This window comes from Asterias rubens, chromosome 15 (assembly GCF_902459465.1).
Source record: "Asterias rubens chromosome 15, eAstRub1.3, whole genome shotgun sequence".
Lineage (NCBI taxonomy): Eukaryota > Metazoa > Echinodermata > Asteroidea > Forcipulatida > Asteriidae > Asterias > Asterias rubens.
The window spans coordinates 251,947-270,395 of NC_047076.1; the positions used below are offsets into that span (position 1 = coordinate 251,947).

An 18,449-nucleotide genomic window follows, 5' to 3' on the forward strand; every position below is an offset into this window, starting at 1 on the left:
AGAGGTTTTTTATTATTACCATGGTAATGGGAGTTCACTTTATGGCTGGAGCGGATCAGAAGATCACATTACACAAGAACCTGCAGTAAACATATCACTGCAACTAGGGACAAGTTTGATTAACGACCATTAGTCAACAATGCGACCATTAGTCAACAATACGACCATTAGTCAACAATGGTAACCTATGCATAAATACATCCTGTGGGTACCAGGCAAAGATCGCTTAATGTTCGACAATAGTCAACTGGTCTCTTGATCAGACTTGCTTTATAAATCAAAACGGTAAGCAATCAGGGCCTTTCTGCGAATTCAGCTGAAAACAATTAGGACTTGTCCTTCAGCGTGGTTTCAGAGAAGCACTTAGCAGTGATTTCAAGCTTAGCGGAATGTTACCAGACAAACCTTGAGACAAAGAACTAAAGAAATAGAGTTACACAACTCGCTGAACTAATGTCAAGATACATCTAGTTCATCATCATCACGTAAGCTTGGTATACTATTTCTGTATGTCCTACTCTCTCCGTTTCCATGACTACCCATCCTTTGCTCCTCTGAAGCACGTCCGTGGTTTGTGTTCCCAGAATACATAGATTCTTGACCACTCATATGTCTACTCATCTGACCACCCATCTGGCTGCCCATCTGGCTACCCATCTGGCTACCCATCTGACCACTCATCTGACCACTCATCTGTCTACCCATATTGTTATGCACTGTTGTGGCAGACATCTGTGTTCTGATGGCCAATTGTCTTGCAACCTCTTCTTGAAACTGTCTTGCTCTTTTCTCCCTCTCCGTCTCACTCTGAATGTTCTCTCGATTCTCTGCATCCTTCCTCCATTTATCATCCAAGGTGTCTTCAATTTGATCAAAGAGAACGGTGTGTGGAGAACGGTTTCTTCTTCGAAAACGCTGGAAAAGTGAGAAGAAAAAGAATGGTAAGACTTGATGACTTAATGTGACCAACAAAAGGACGTGAAACAGGATTCATACAACAGGTAATGCATATTGGGGCCTGTAAAACAGTGAAGTCTATAGTTAAAATTACAGGAAAATATGCAGTCAATGTTTTAGCACAAATACCACACGAGTTTACATAAAACAAACAATCAATAATTGGTTTAAATGCAATGTAAATTTAGATGAAAGATCTACTGTGTATCTTTGTGTTTGATTACTTACTGTGAATTCACCGGAGACTGTTGGCCACTTTAAGTTTGGCATAATAAGCTCAGGCTGATAGTGGGGTTTGGGTGATATTGCTTGACGTCCAATCTGATGTCCCATGGATCTATCTGATCTTGGTTGAGGAAGACCAACGACTAAAGGAAGAGAATCAAGGAGTAATTGTCAATAATAACCAATGTACAGAGACAGGTGATATTTGAAGCTTAGCATGGTGTGAACCATAAGAATAAACAACATGTATAAATAATACTAAACTTGCGCTGAAAAGAGTCAGTTTGGGCTCAATGTATAAATAATACGTAACTTGCGCTGAAAAGAGTCAGTTTGGACTCAATGTTTCCAACAGTAAACAGTATATTTTATTGCATTTATGGCTTTCCATTGTTTTCCAACCTTGGTTTGCAAAGTCTCAGGCTGTGTGACGTTGCAATACAAAGTAAGGAAAGCCTAATTAATACTCACTTATGTTCCTGTTATCTGACTTGAACTTGATGTTGTATGGATCATGGTCGGATGCTGTCACAAATTCAGGTAGACCTAATGGACCGAGTGGAGGATACTGCAAAAATAAAAACAACATCAATATTTACTAGATGTTAAATGAATATTGAGACTATTTTATGGCTGGCATAACGACTTAAAAAAAAAACATTTGAAAGAGGTGTGGTGTATGCATCAAGGTAGCCCACCTGGATGGGCTTTTATGGCTCTCTTTCATGAACTGACTGGTCGCTTGCAAGAAACAAGTTGATAATTAATGTGTCCATATGATCAATTTATCACTTTAATAATTGGTGCATGAAAGGGTTAACATTGGTCTTATAATAGTCACAGGCATGCAACTGTAACTTCACCAAAAAAAAAGAGGAAATTACAAAATTTAAATGATTTTGTATAGTATTTTTCAATTTTGAATGGTAAAACTGAGATTAAAAATAGAGGAAATCGGCTGATTCGAAGGAAAAGTTGCATGACTGTAGTCATCATTGGGGACTACGAAAAGAAAGATGTTTAAAGCAAGCCCAACAAGGTGGGCTAGAATCAAAAGTTACTTACCCCTCTGAAGTCATGCTTCCTCGGCATCTTATACTGGTCTTTGGTGTTCATTCCTTCTTTGACAAATTGTACCCTAGCCTCATGGGGGTCAAGTGTCTTGAATCTTGTTACTATCTTGCTACTTTGAGGTCTCTCGGGCTGAAGGATCTTGGGCAGCTGAAGAGACTTTATCCCGGATGGTTTAGCAGAAGCCTTCTTTTGCCCTTCATTAAAAAAATTCACATTTAAAAAAGTTATTTGGTTTGTTATAAGAAAGAGGGTGAGTAGACAGGATTTTATGTTTTGGAAAATATTAATATCCTTTCTACTCGGGAACTATGGAAAGTACTGAGTATACAGTGCTAACACATATCAGTGTGGTGTACATGTACTCCTATAACTGCGAGGTTTGTTCTGCTATCGTCACCACAAAGCTCATAGGTTAATATAACATCAGTCTCTTAAAAATATCCGCCCTACACGTTTTCTGGATTTACAGATCTTTTATGAAATCAGATTATGAACCTTATAGTTTTAGGAGCAGGTTTGGGTTACAACCGAATAATCTTCTTTATCCCTGATGCATCTAAATCCTTTTTATTGAGTTTATTTTAAAGTAAAGCAAAAACCAAAATACCTGGAAAGGTTCCATATTTCCAAGGCTGCATACTCTCTCTTGAATTGCGTTTGGGCGGCTTCGGTAGGTATTGTTGGGGACGGAAGTCTGGTGGGGGGCGTGTCCAGATGTCATCTTCCTTGGGTGGCTTACGAATGACATAACTATCACTCCGTGTTAGCACTAGGTCTTGTCCAGCATTGAAGCGACCCTGTGTTGCAAACGTGAACTCTCGTACATTTAAGCTTTGCGTTGCAGAAGGCTGGCGTTGGTTGTGGTTTGAGGAATGAACGTCTGCAGAGTTTCTCATGGTCACCATTGTAGCCATTGAGTTCAAAACTGAAAAATAATCATCAAGTTAAAGATTTAATATAACAATATTGGGATACCTGAGAGGTTTACATAACATCTTGTCACTGATACCTTATAACTTTACATCCTGTCATTGAAAAAGTGTAGTTAGTAAAGTGGTTTCACTTGCTTATTCAACCTTACCAAAGTTGCACAAACAACATATAAAATCTGCATTAATTATGGTTAAAAAAGAAATCATAAACAAAATAATGTAGTCAACAATAACGAAAGCTGTTAGGGCATCACTGTTAATGTATTGTTACTATGTAATCCATTACTACTACTACTTACATAGCCTATAGCCACGATGGCTTTGCTTCAATTCCAGTCAGTACGTCTGACCTATTTGACATTTTCATGAATATAGCGACGGGGTTTAGTTACAACATCAATGCTTTGGGGTGATATTGATCGCATTATGTGAGGTATAAAGTGACGCCTGTTTCTGGCTACTGTTTGTTTGTATGCAATCACTTTTGGGAACTTAAAGGAAACAGATATGAGTGCACTTGGTGCTAATTGTAAATAAAAAGAAACCATCATAATTTCTGAACGTAGTACAGAATTTAGCCCTGGTAGGACGTCAGTTAGTACCACTGCACTCAGTCCAACCATAGAGCAATGGTCCAACCTGGGGGAGATACAGAATTAGAATCGTAACTACACAACAAACATGATTGACAATAAATAACATCTTTTTGTTTTAATAACTCACCTTTTATACATGTAGTAACAACTCGTTTCTTGTCAATAAATTGTCATTCTTGCGTCTCAAAAAATTAGGTTTTTAACATCGATACTGTTATTATTAGTCAGGATTTTATATGGTTTATCGTTCAGCACATGCACCCACACACATAACGGGACCGGCCCAACAAGTGTATACAGGTTACCGTTGGTATAGCAACTTAGACTATTCCAAAAATTATTAGGGGTGTTGTAACTTGTTAAGTTTGATTATTTATTTAAATTGTAACTATTTTACCACTCAAAAGTATTTGTTGTATACATTTATTACCATAAAATATGGTTAAGTTGTTTTAATTTATCTTTAGTACAAATTACACGAATTTCAACAGTTTATGATTTTACAGGTTCCCCAAATTCGTCTATCGAGCATTCTTTTAGAATTTAGCAGGCGGATCAATTATTTCGACCACCGACAAGTTTTCACGGGATGGTTATAGCGCCCTCTTGCGGCTAGAAAGCACACATTCCCAATCTTGCAAGGGATGCATGCGCTTCTAAGATTATGGAAATTCTGATGTCACTTTGGGATTTAATGTCATAATTTGTCGATGTGACTGTGAGTGAGATCATGGTGGTGGACATAATCATATTATCACATCACATGGAGTAACAAAAGTGAAGATGCGAAGTGCCTGGCAGAAGTGATAGCTCTTTCCGTTCGTCCGTCCTCCATCATTTCACATCATGATGTCATGTCAACACGAATGACTTAACAGTTTTTAACCGACCGACGATGTAAGATCGCACACTGGCTTTGCTGCTCTGAGTTGTAGACAATTATTTTGTAGAGGAAACCTCGGAGAATAACGAACTACTACGCCTGAATAAATCAACAGAAGTATCATTACTTCATCCGTGATTAAGCAGACAACAGTTTGACGTTCTTTAGGTACGTATGCGTGTTTTGGGTTGTCCGGCTGGAAGGGTCGCACTTTCTCTTTTTAGTATTGGAGTTCACGGGGGTCCGCGACGCGATACACGGTGCGTGGGCCGGGCAGTCGAGGGTGGATCCACAGCACTAGGTAGCAGCCGACATTGTATGATTGCATCTGTGGTAAATGTAATTGTTATTATTATTATTTTTTTTTCATAAAAGATAAAGCAAGGAACCGTCTGTTTATTACTTGCAAGACGGGCATTTTAAATTAAAAACAATTTATTATAATTTGCCACATCTTGTAAGAAATGTGTCATGGAGAAAGGATATGATACTCTATCAGACAATACATGTAAGTCAGAACATAGTTTGAAGTGTTGTGTATAACAGCAAAATTACCCGCACTGTTATTGTATAAGAATCATAAACATTATTTAAAAAAAGATAAACTATCAAGTTTCATTTGCAACAAACGTTGAGCTTATAAAGTACATTGCCAATACAGCGCAGAAGCACAGTGGCAACATAATTATGATCAAACACAATTAAAAAATGGTTAAAACCATGTTCCCAACATCATAGAAAGAACTCATCTACTAAGTTAATTAATCAGGGTATTTTTCATTTGTTGTCTTTCAAGACCTATATCAGGTAATTGTCTGTATTGCCTCAGACCTGTGCAATGTTAACCAATGAGTTTCCAAAGTAATTGTGAATTGCTATAATAAAGTACATGTTTTCTTTTTGCAAATAGTTAAATTAATCCGCCAAAGAAAGTTGAATTTAAGTGCCAACTTTCAAATCATATCTTAAATTTATTTATCCCCCTCTATGCTCAAATAAAGAGTAGTTTTGTTTGTAAGTGAAAAAGTAAAAGTTGAAAGCATTGTGTCCCACCCCCCCCCCCCCCCCAATATGTTGATGTTGTGTAATACTTTTAAAGTGACCTTCCTAATAAATAGGCATAGGCTTGCTTTTAAACGATTGACCCATATTCTATGGTCTGACCATGGTGGTAGTTTCTATGGTCTGATGAGCTGACCAGTGGGACAAAGCATCTCTAATGGTGGTCAGTTCATTAGTATATAGACATTAGACATCTCACAATCTGGTGACATTGTGTTGTTGTGTAACACCCAAGCGTGACTAGTGGTCAGTCTAATTCAGATGTTTATTCTGAAACAATGTCCAACCATGCCTCAATATTGTCTGTGTTTTGGGGAATAATTTAGGTGTTTTTTTCTTCAAAACGATCAACATATAAAAGGGTGGCTGATGCAACAATAACTTTCAATAGGCCATTGCTTTTACATTTTATTTGAAAACAACTTGTAGACTGGCTCCCCTTCTATGACTTGAATTCATCCATCTACCCAGGTCAAAATTCCAGTTGAACCTAGTTAAACTGGGTTTAACTGGAACTAGTTGAAACCAGTTGATAAACTAGTTAAATACAGTTAAAACCAGTTGGTTTAATATGGAAAATGGACAGAGACCAACTGGTTTATAATGTCAACCTAGTTGAACACAGTTAAACCTAGTCCAAACCAGTTGGTTAATATGGAAAATGGACGAGTTTGATCACTATCCAGTTTAACCAGTTGACCCCAGTTAACTAGGTTCAACTGGAATTTTTACCTGGGTATGGAGCTACACAAAGCTCACTGATCCCCTGATCATCCTGGGTTGAATTCATTGTTAATTCACCCCTACCTCCATGATTCACCCATGGAGGAAGGAGGAACCTATTGTAAGAATATGTCTTATCACCCTGCAGCAGTGGAGGCATGGCACAACGGAAAGGAAACTCAATTGATGCTATAATTATGGAAAGGAAACTCAATTGATTTGTGTATGTAGTGAAAGTTTAAGGTAACTGAATGCAGGTGAAAGTTTAGGCATGGTTTAAGGTAACAGAATTTAGGTGAGCGTTTAAGGTAACAGAATGTAGGTAAAAGTGTAAGCATGGTTTAAGGTAACAGAATGTAGGTGAAAGTTTAAGGTAACAGAATGTAGGTGAAAGTTTCAGGTAACAGAATGTAGGTGAAAGTTTAAGGTAACAGAATGTAGGTGAAAGTTTAAGCATGGTTTAAGGTAACAGAATGTAGGTGAAAGTTTAAGGTAACAATGTAGATGAAAGTTTAAGGTAACAGAATGTAGGTGAAAGTGTAAGGTAACAGAATGTAGGTGAAAGTTTAAAGTAACAAAATGTAGGTGAAAGTTTAATGTAACAGAATTTAGGTGAAAGTAAACACTATGAAAGTACATTGTTTATCAATGAGGAATGTACAGGGCGTCTGGACATACAATATTGTACAAAACAGAATTATATAATGCAGTAATTTTGTGAAGGGTTTTAAACCAAACTGAACAAAAAACAACTTTGTGATAATGTATGGGATATTTTTCTTCTGGAATAATGTTAAGATTTTGAAGTTTTAAATATTGAAGGAAAATTATTTAAAAAGTTTTCTTAACTACCCAAGACGCCTTACATAGGCTGTACCAGTTTGGCAGGGGGAAATTGTTATTAGGTTTTATTGATACAATTATTAAACTTTATTGTAACATTTAATGGTTGTGTGTTTTTTGCTGGTCATTTTGGGGGGTTGGGCGTCTAAAAAATAATGACATTGTTCAAACTGAAAAAATACCAGCATAGCAATCGACCAATTTCTATAGTCATCCATCGAACAGCAAAGCATCTCCAATATTGTTAGATAACAATTAACTTCTAACTTAGAAGTTATTATCTAACAGGTTGAGATGATTTTCTGATTGATGGTTTGTCTGTTTAGGGAAGACTATAGGCCTACTGTACAGTGTGTTTCCAGTGGTGTGTTGTATGTCATTGTTATGTTGACAGGAAACTGTGCTGTTGTTATGTAATCTATAGGGATCATTGTGTCTAGTATTGAACCATCCCAGTCACAGTCAAATGGCATAAATAGACCATCATGTTACCTACAGTCACAGTCAATGGGCATGTTACCTGCAGTTACAATACACTGACAATGCACACTGTCATCCGTTTGAGAAATTTTATATCTTGTATTTACAAAGTCACATAAAAACAAAATTTGTAAAAACAACAACTGAAGTTTTGAAATCAAAAGTTGAATGATTGGACAATCTTCACAAGTTTGGCTAATGCAGGCCCGTTATGCTAATGCAGTATTGTTTTACTAAAAAACATCTAAAAGTATCAAAACATCTATAGATAAAAATCATACTCTATGTCTCTTCTTCTTCAATGATCTCCTTACAATGCAAACATTTCAATTGCTTTAATGGTCTACACATTTACAATAATTTTATACTTGAGTTGAGCTCCAAACATAAAACAAAAATGTTTCCTGTTTTGTACTGCTTTGTACTTCCTCCATTGGTAAAGCAGGGAAGGATATATTAAGTTTGCACAAAATAGTTACTAATAAACTAAAAGTCAACATGCTGCAGTATGAGTTGAAATTGCTATAATTAACAAACACGCACACACCCCTATGAGGTTGGCCTGTATGATAACAATAAACTGATGGGCCATATCAAATATTGGATGGCTTCATAATATAATCCAGACACTAGAGAACAAAGTAATGCCTCAAATGAGCCTGATATTTAAGCAAATAAAAAGTTGTTTTCAATGGTTTTTGGTTATTTTGTCTACTTTCTTTTCGTTTGTTAATATAATATTGAGCATTTAAAAATATTTATAAGAACCTAATTTCAATTTAAAGTTATTTCTTTTGACCCACCCACCCACAATAATTTTATTTTAAACGTTGACTATTCTGAAAGTCTGCTATAGACTGGCCAGTCTCGTTCGTTGGGACCTGTTTAAGTGTGTCTCAAAGTAATATAGGTGGGACCAATGTTGTCCCCGGCAAAAATGGTCAATTATGTCTTGTAAGATAAAAAATGTCCCTTTTCTTTATCAGTGGTTTCTAAGCAATAGTCTACTGGTCAAATTTACTGGTTTAATTAACAGCATGCAACTCATTGGAGTTTTACTTTCCCTTAACCTGTGTGATAAAAAAGCACTGTACATTCAGCTCTATCCATGTCTTGTTTCATTCCATGCTGATCGTCACACAAGACGAAATTAATATTTAACCCTGATGCAATACTTAAATGTCAAGCATCAGTGTTGTAGCTAGACCAATTTTAGCGTTGGGCTCTAAATCCAATTTAGTCCACCAAAATAATTGATTACATATGGGGCCATCAATGCTGTTGTTTGAATTCTCGGGGAAGTCTGTGCAAATCTCACTCAGCCCTCTCATTCAAGTGTATTTGCTGAGAGTGATGACCCTGGCACTGCCCACCTTGGCTACAACACTGTCGTCAAGCTTAGATCGTACATGTTATATCTGATGAATATTGAGTGATTTGACTCTGTATGGTGGTGGATATTACAATAATGAAGATTTCGTGGATATTACAATAATGAAGATTTCGTGGATATTACAATAATGAAGATTTCGTGGATATTACAATAATGAAGATTTCGTTTGCTTCAAGGGTCTACAAAGGGATTAAATCTTCTCCCAAAAATTGCACTGAGAAAACAGATTAATTACGAATAGAATCTAACTTAAAAATGTAAAATTGCACTGAGAAAACAGATTAATTACGAATAGAATCTAACTTAAAAATGTAAAATTGCACTGAGAAAACAGATTAATTACGAATAGAATCTAACTTAAAAATGTAAACTGAACAAACGTTACCTTTAAGGTTTTATGTCTTTGATCAATAATTCCAGATGAGATTGTAATAGATGACATAATGACTTTTGAGGAGGGCAACCCAACCTCAGAAGGAGCTCTTCCAAGAGAACTTCCAGGAGTCGCTGAAAGTCACGATGTAATATACTCTGATATCACCCAAAATAATAAGAATCCAGGTAAGACTTTTATACCAATGCCCCTTTCAGTTTAAAATGACCATTTGCTATTCTCTCAATTATTATTTGAATTATTAGTTGGTTAATTGCTAAAATCACATTGCAACCAACGGCCAATTTACGTGACATTTACAATATTGAGAATTACACTGTTAAATCTTAGAAAATCTGAAACAAAAACATACAAAAATACACACTGGAAAAGACAAATGCAAACTTTATTAATTACATTTGGGAGATAAACTGAGAAATGACAGAGGTTAATTATGTATACACCTCAAAAATATTGATAAAAAAAACAAGACACAAGATCATAGACTGAGAGGAGAATATTGAACTAAAGGTAGAGTCTCATACCGTCTTCTTTTTTTCCCCTTTCTTTCCAGAAATGAAAGTGTCTGAACCAGCTGACAATGACAACTTAGAAAACAAAACTGCAATTGTTGAAGACACAAAACTGGCCTTAAAGGAAGGAACTAAGACTGAGACAGAGGTTGAGAAGGTGGAAGTCAAAACTAGAAATGTTAGCACTCTTCAACTTGTAAGTTCTACCTGCCATTGCTCTTCCTTGTGATGAATTTAAATTTGTTTTAAAAATCATTCAAACAAAGACTAATGAATGGATTTTCATAAATCTGTCATTTATAAAGACTAATGAATGGATTTTCATAAATCTGTCATATCTTTCTGCATACTTTTTATTCTGCTACTGTGTAGGAGTCTCACATGGTCTCCTCCTCAAATTGCCCCCCCCCCCCACTTGAATCACTGGTACTTCCCCCATCACAGCCCGTCTTTCCAGTGCTGCTGCTTTGAGTTCATTGGTATCACAACCTGACCCTTCAGGGGAACAATACAATGTGTCAAGTGTTTTTTTCATAAGAAACAGTCATAATTTCTGTCTTTGTTTAAATAAATCTTTGAACAAGTCTGAATAAAAGATTGTCAGCTAAGGCTCTTGCTATGATACTCCGGCATAGCCATTGCTGAAGCAATCAAATGTTCATTTTTTGTTGTCTGCACACAGTTTCGGTTTGCTGGTCCTCTTGAGATCTTGATTATAATCTTAGCTATGATACTAGCGGTGGCTCAAGGAGCTGCACTCCCAATGGTTCTGTTTTTCTTCGGAGGAGTGACGGATGCTTTCATTGATTTCGGTCGTAACTCGGTAATTACTGAGATGACATCAGAGCGTAACGTAACGGATACCATGGTTACAATGGCTACTCCACCGTAAGTCTTTACATTTTGCTGTTTTTACACAAAGTTATTTACATTTTGCTGTTTTTACTGTATTTAGTAGACACTGTATCCAATTAAACTTTAACAGGTGAATTTTATTGTGTCTGTCTTGATAATATTGCCTATAGGTCAGCATTATGTTGAAAAAAACCTTAAATGATGAACCTACCTTAAAAAAAACCCCAGTGAAGTCAACTAATCTACAAAACATAATGTTGAGATTTTTCTTTTTTATCAAAATTATGAAGAATGAAAGGAATAAGGACTTGTGGTTTTCATATTTTACTATTGAAACAAATCTGACAATAATGATCAACTTTTCATCTTATTCATCATTTTGTTAATACATTTTTGGTGATGTGTTTAGCACTGTCTAATCAGTACTTTCCAGAGCTCTGGTAAAAAAATCACAGGCATATTACTAGGATGGGAATTGAACCCACGATCTTTGCAATTCTAGAGCGATGTAAATGGGTAAAACAAAAAATTATTATTCTTTATCCCGATGCAAATTTCCATCTATTAAAACATTTTGTGTTTCTTCTTTACAACAGACCGGTATCGAATCCTATTGCCATAGTTACTGAGTTCTCCTACTACTATGCTATCCTGGGCGTCATCATAATGCTTGTAGGATACTTACAAAACATGTTATGGAATACAGCGGCTGAGAGACAGATTTATAAGATCCGACTAAGATTCTATCAAGCAATACTTCGGCAGGAAACAGCTTGGTTCGACACTCATAAAGCTGGAGAACTAACATCAAGGGTATCAGAGTATGTAGAATGGTTGTCTTCTCTTACAATTATCCAAAATATCAACAACAACAAATATTATAGCTTTTATTACACTTTTCTCTTTTTTAAGAAAAGGTAACTTTATTGTACTTACTCTCTTAGATTTCAAAGAGGAAATCAAAGTTATGGTCATTGAAAAGTATGTTCACTTAAAAATTATTCTTGGATATTTAATGACTTGATTTGTAACTTGTCCAAGAACATAGAATGTTTGTTTTCTTTTGACAATTTGAAGAACAACAACTCTCTGGTCAGTTGAGATTGGTATATACCAAGAATTGTTTGGCTTCTGTATTTATTTTACTAATCCACAAAAAAATCACCAGTTAGGATTTTTGTAACTATGTTTTCCTTTTGCTTCCACAGAGAAACTTCCTCTTGTTTCCATGGAGAGACAAACTTAAAAATTGTTAAACAAAACCGTCTTATTATCAAAACATTTGTCATTTTGATTTTTATTCCATTCTTTTCCAAAAGGACATTGACAAAATCTATGATGGATTCACTTGCCAACTTTTTCAGAAAAACCTTTTTAATTATTTTTTTATTATTTCCATTCTTTTGCAAAGGGATATTGATAAAATCCGTAGTGGATTTGGTGACAAGCTTGGTCTTCTCCTGCAGTACACTGGGACTGCAGTTGGAGGTATCGCTCTTGGATTTATCAAGTCTTGGAAACTTACTCTAGTTATTTTATCTGTAGCTGTTGTCATTATGGTACCGTCTGTATCCATTGGAATTGGGGTAAGTTGACTATCCAATGATTTGGGCCCAATTTAATGGCTCTACTGTCGTAAGCAAATAAGCAGTGCTTATGTAAGCAGGGAATTCTGCGCTCATGTGCAAACTCTAGGGCCAAATTAAAACTGTAAAGCAGAAAATACTGCAAAAATTGAGTCAGGCACCAGCCACAACAATGCCAATTTTATGTAATTTGGGCTCACTGGTAACCTATTTCTGCTAAGCAGAACTAATCTGTGCTTACCAAGTTTTTGTGCTTACAGGTTTTATGAAATTGGGCCTAGGTTACTAGTCATACTTTGCTTACACAGCTAGCGCAGAAATTCAGTGCTTGCACAGTAAGCGGAGAATGGTGACTTTAAAGCGCTGTTTTCATTTGTGAGCAGAGCCATGAAAATAGGCCCATGTGTCAACTTTGAAGCATCTACATTGATTAAATCATCTTAACCTTCTTTGAAAACAGATGATTCGTAAGATGGCTAAAACTGCCTTAGATGCTTATGCCTCGGCTGGGGCTATTGCTGAAGAGGTTCTCTCTTCCATCAGGACTGTGGCAGCTTTTGGAGGAGAACAGAAAGAAGTCGAAAGGTAAACATTTAACTCTTCTGCTTTCAAATATTTGACTACCACAATTTAGAAAACTTAGAGGTTTGCAATCGGACACAGGGAGGTTTGTAACAGCAAGGACTATTTCAAATTTATCGGATAAAATTTTGATTTTTTAATTCTTTTTGATAGGTATACCAAAAGTTTATACAGTGCCAAGAAGCAATCCATTAAGAAAGATACAGTGCAGTCGTTCTTGGTTGGAACCTTCTACTTCAACTTCTATGCAACGTATGCGTTGGCTTTCTGGTAAGTCAACTCAGTGTCTTGCTTTAAGATGGTTAAATGGGGATCAGGTTGGCTCAGTGGTTTCTATCTCGGCCTTTTACCTATGTGCACCCCGGTTCGAATCCCTTGCGCTCAGATTGGGTTTTCAATCCCTACCTGATTGCCTGGGTACCTCCCCCATTGGGTTTTCAATCTCTACCTGATTGCGTGGGTACCTCCCTCATTGGGTTTTCAATCCCTACCTGATTGCGTGGGTACCTCCCCCATTGGGTTTTCAATCCCTACCTGATTGCGTGGGTACCTCCCCATTGGGTTTTCAATCCCTACCTGATTGCGTGGGTACCTCCCCTATTGGGTTTTCAATCCCTACCTGATTGCGTGGGTACCTCCCCCATTGGGTTTTCAATCCCTACCTGATTGCGTGGGTACCTCCCCCATTGGGTTTTCAATCCCTACCTGATTGCGTGGGTACCTCCCCCATTGGGTTTTCAATCCCTACCTGATTGCGTGGGTACCTCCCCCATTGGGTTTTCAATCTCTACCTGATTGCGTGGGTACCTCCCCCATTGGGTTTTCAATCCCTACCTGATTGCGTGGGTACCTCCCCAATTGGGTTTTCCACCCACATGAGGAACTGAGCATTTTTAATCGTTTCCAATTCATCCTGGGGTTTTTTGCGGTAACTGTGCCAGTGGGTGTTTAAATTTTTGTTTTTAATACACAAAAAAAAATTTAAATGATTCAGACAAAATTGTTTGTAGGCCTATACTGTGTGTAAAATATCAATAACAAGACTGTTTTGGTCTTTATTTTTAATCAATGGATCAATTATTTGTGTCTTTCAGGTATGGGTCAACGCTGTATTTAAGTAATGAAATCACCCCTGGAGACATCATTGTGGTATGTTCTTTTTTCTTATCACTGACTTAACAAAAAACATTTAAAAAGAGGAATCCCGAAGCAAGATGTTTAATTACTCACCAAACTTTTCAGAACTGAGAAGTCACCCGAATTCCAAAGTCTACTCCTTGGTAGTATAATATATAGCAAGACAAGTTCTCAAAAGAACATGGTGTTACCGCACACCAAATATATTGATACCTCAACATACAATGCCTCAAATCCTATATCTTACTAAACTTTGTACTCAACAGGCTTTTCTGTCCATCCTAATTGGAGCGTTCTCATTGGGTCAAGGCACTCCTTTCATCACTGATTTCATCACAGCTAGAGGAGCAGCTAGTACCATCTGGGAGATTATTGACCAGGTAGGTTCCACTCCCCTCGAACCCATTTCCAGATCACCTCTTTTAAGGCATGTTGATTTGGTCAGTACCGCTTGTTTAATTTGTAGTTTATTTTGCAAATAATGTTTGAATTTTCTTGTTGCCATACCATAGATTCCAGATATTGATAATTCATCTGACCTTGGCCTGAAGCCACAGTCATTGACCGGTGACATCACTTTTAAGAATGTCCATTTCTGCTATCCATCCAGACCAGACACTCAGGTGAGAGTACAACCTAGAATTTGGTATTTTATTTTATTTTTTGTGAGGTATCACCCAACTCACAAGGCCAAACGGCCAATTTGTTGTGAGGGTTACACTTAACTGATTTGGGGCTGTCAATCCAAATCAACTGTCACCAGGGGCACGTTGCCACCTACTCCTGGGGCTGACACACGGTTACCCCCTTCACAGTCCCTAAAGGATGTAGGCATGGGTATCATCCACTAGGAGCCACCTACTCCAGGGAGGGGCTGACACACGGTTACCCCCTTCACAGTCCCTAAAGGATGTAGGCATGGGTATCATCCACTAGGAGCCACCTACTCCTGGGGCTGACACAGGGTTAACCCCTTCATAGTCCCTAAAGGATGTAGGCATGGGTATCATCCACTAGGAGCCACCTACTCCTGGGGCTGAAACAGGGTTACCCCTTCACAGTCCATAAGGATGTAGGCATGGGTATCATCCACTAGGAGCCACCTACTCCTGGGGCTGACACAGGGTTAACACCTTCATAGTCCCTAAAGGATGTAGGCATGGGTATCGTCCACTAGGAGCCACCTACTCCTGGGGCTGACACAGGGTTAACCCCTTCATAGTCCCTAAAGGATGTAGGCATGGGTATCGTCCACTAGGAGCCACCTACTCCTGGGGCTGAAACAGGGTTACCCCCTTCACAGTCTGTAAGGATGTAGGCATGGGTATCATCCACTAGGAGCCACCTACTCCTAGGGCTGGAACAGGGTTAACACCTTCATAGTCCCTAAAGGATGTAGGCATGGGTATCGTCCACTAGGAGCCACCTACTCCTGGGGCTGACACAGGGTTAACCCCTTCATAGTCCCTAAAGGATGTAGGCATGGGTATCATCCACTAGGAGCCACCTACTCCTGGGGCTGACACAGGGTTAACCCCTTCATAGTCCCTAAAGGATGTAGGCATGGGTATCATCCACTAGGAGCCACCTACTCCTGGGGCTGACACAGGGTTAACCCCTTCACAGTCCCTAAAGGATGTAGGCATGGGTATCATCCACTAGGAGCCACCTACTCCTGGGGCTGACACAGGGTTAACCCATTCACAGTCCCTAAAGGATGTAGGCATGGGTAACATCCACTAGGAGCCACTACTCCTGGGGCTGAAACGGGGTTACCCCCTTCACAGTCTGTAAGAATGATAGAAGCCTGGTAGGAGCCTGGTTGGTAAAGCAGAATTCACTCTCGCCCAAACTTTTCGTAGAGACTATAGAGCTGATAGTCGGTCTTCTTGAAGAAAAAAAACCTAACATATTTTGGACATTCTATTTATTTTTATAAACCTCTAATTTTATTTGGCTTTGTCAGTTTGTTAAAGGTTTCTTCAATGAAATTTACAAATGAAACTAATAGTTATGAAAATAAACTAAGGTTTAAGGAACGTCCCAAGCCCTTGAAGTCATTGAAATAATAGTCTTTTACAAAAATACATTTCTACAATGGCACTTATTACCTATTTTTGTACATTTATCTCCATCAACTCTTTTGCTTTATTTTTAAAGGTGTTGAATGGTTTGACCTTAGAGGTCAAACAAGGTCAGACAGTTGCATTGGTTGGTAGTAGCGGATGTGGTAAGAGTACCACAGTACAACTCGTCCAGCGCTTCTATGATCCATTGTCTGGATCGGTGAGTCTTTGTCTTTCTTTCATAAGACTTTTATGCTGGAAATTTGTCCAAAGACAAAACAAAAAAAGTACAAATTGATAATTGTTACACCTATGTGTTAATTGTTTGATTATAATATAAACATATCTTCATCAGGTCAAACTAGATGGGAATGACTTTGCGCGACATCAATGTCAGGTGGCTGAGAGAGAACATTGGAGTGGTCAGCCAAGAACCTGTCCTATTCGCTACCACCATTGCTGAGAATATCCGCTACGGTCGTGTGGATGCAACAGATGAAGAGATAAAAGCAGCTGCAAAGGAGGCTAATGCTCATGACTTCATATCTGCCTTACCAGACGTAAGTTTTTTCATCTACACTTTCTCGCCACTATTTTACTTCTCAATAAAGATTATTAAAACAATCTTTTTGAAAATAAAAATCTCATTATTTTTTCTCAGGGATATGAGACGCTTGTTGGTGACCGAGGGGCTCAGCTGTCTGGTGGTCAGAAGCAACGTGTTGCCATCGCGAGGGCGCTAGTTCGTAATCCAAAGATCCTCTTGTTGGATGAAGCTACATCAGCCCTTGATACGGAGAGTGAGGCTACTGTCCAAGCAGCCCTTGATAAGGTAGGCTCTGCTACGGCTATATATGGATATGGCTAGATATGGATATGGCTAAATATGGATATGGCTAGATATGGATATGGCTATATATGGATATGGCTAGATATGGATATGGCTAGATATATAGATATGGCTAGATATGGATATGGCTAGATATGGATATGGCTAGATATGGATATGGCTATATATGGATATGGCTAGATATGGATATGGCTATATATGGATATGGCTAGATATAGATATGGCTAGATGTGGATATGGCTAGATATAGATATGGCTAGATATAGATATGGCTAGATATGGATATGGCTAGATATAGATATGGCTAGATATGGATATGGCTAGATATAGATATGGCTAGATATAGATATGGCTAGATATGGATATGGCTAGATATAGATATGGCTAGATATAGATATGGCTAGATATGGATATGGCTAGATATAGATATGGCTAGATATGGATATGGCTAGATATAGATATGACTGCTTGGATTCCTATGTCAGCCAATATGAGAGTACAGTCAGTGACATCTTGGATAAATACGCACCTTGGAAAACGAGATCAGTCAAGGTCCGAACTGAAGTCTCCTGGTTCAATGATGATATTCGTACAGCGAGAAAGATCTGTCGTCAACTGGAGCGGAAGTGGCGGAAAAATGGCAAATTGGCAACACAACGACAAGAATATCGCAACCAATGTAAAGTAGTTAGGAATTTGATCAACCAGGCAAAGATCATCCATTATTCATCTCAAGTACAAGAATCCTCAGGAGATCAAAAGAAGCTCTTCAAGATAATTGGTAAGTTGTTGCTCAAACCCAAAACCCCTGTCCTTCCATCCACCTACAATAACCAGGACTTAGCAAACGAGTTCCAGAAATTCTTTGTCACCAAGATTTCAGACATCCGCTCATCATTTTCATCAGTCCCTTACAACGTGCCGCAGACATTGCCACATCTTCAACCAGAGTGTAGACTATCTGTGTTTGAGCCTGCCACTGTTGCTGAGATTCAAAGGGTTATTATGAAATCTCCTTCAAAATCCTGTGAGCTGGATCCAGTATCAACATCCATGATAAAGCAAAACATTGATATATTTGTACCCTACATCACTAAGCTTGTAAACGAATCTCTCAGTTCCGGTTGTTTCCCCGATAGCCTCAAAGTTTCCTACATCAGGCCGCTCATCAAGAAACCAAACCTGGACAAGGAGATATTTAAAAACTACAGACCGGTTGCAAACTTAAAATATCTTGGAAAAGTCATCGAACGAGTAGTGTCATCACGTATTTCTGATCACATTCATACTTTCAACCTG

The 18,449-nt window shown here is 38.0% G+C and overlaps 1 protein-coding gene and 1 pseudogene across 1 annotated transcript; one reads left to right on the top strand and one right to left on the bottom strand.

Moving 5' to 3' along the window:
- Nucleotides 1–77: 77 nt before the first annotated feature.
- Nucleotides 78–4,041, bottom strand: LOC117299877. Its single transcript, XM_033783464.1, has 6 exons — nt 3,912–4,041; nt 2,864–3,181; nt 2,248–2,450; nt 1,654–1,750; nt 1,186–1,325; nt 78–915 (listed from the first exon to the last, which is right to left on the bottom strand). The coding sequence occupies exons 2-6, from the start codon at nt 3,168–3,170 to the stop codon at nt 457–459; spliced, it is 1,206 nt and encodes a 401-aa protein (XP_033639355.1). The 5' UTR covers nt 3,171–3,181; nt 3,912–4,041; the 3' UTR covers nt 78–456.
- Nucleotides 4,042–4,436: 395 nt separating this feature from the next.
- The window catches only part of LOC117299878, a 31,923-nt pseudogene continuing 17,910 nt past the window's right edge, over nt 4,437–18,449 (top strand).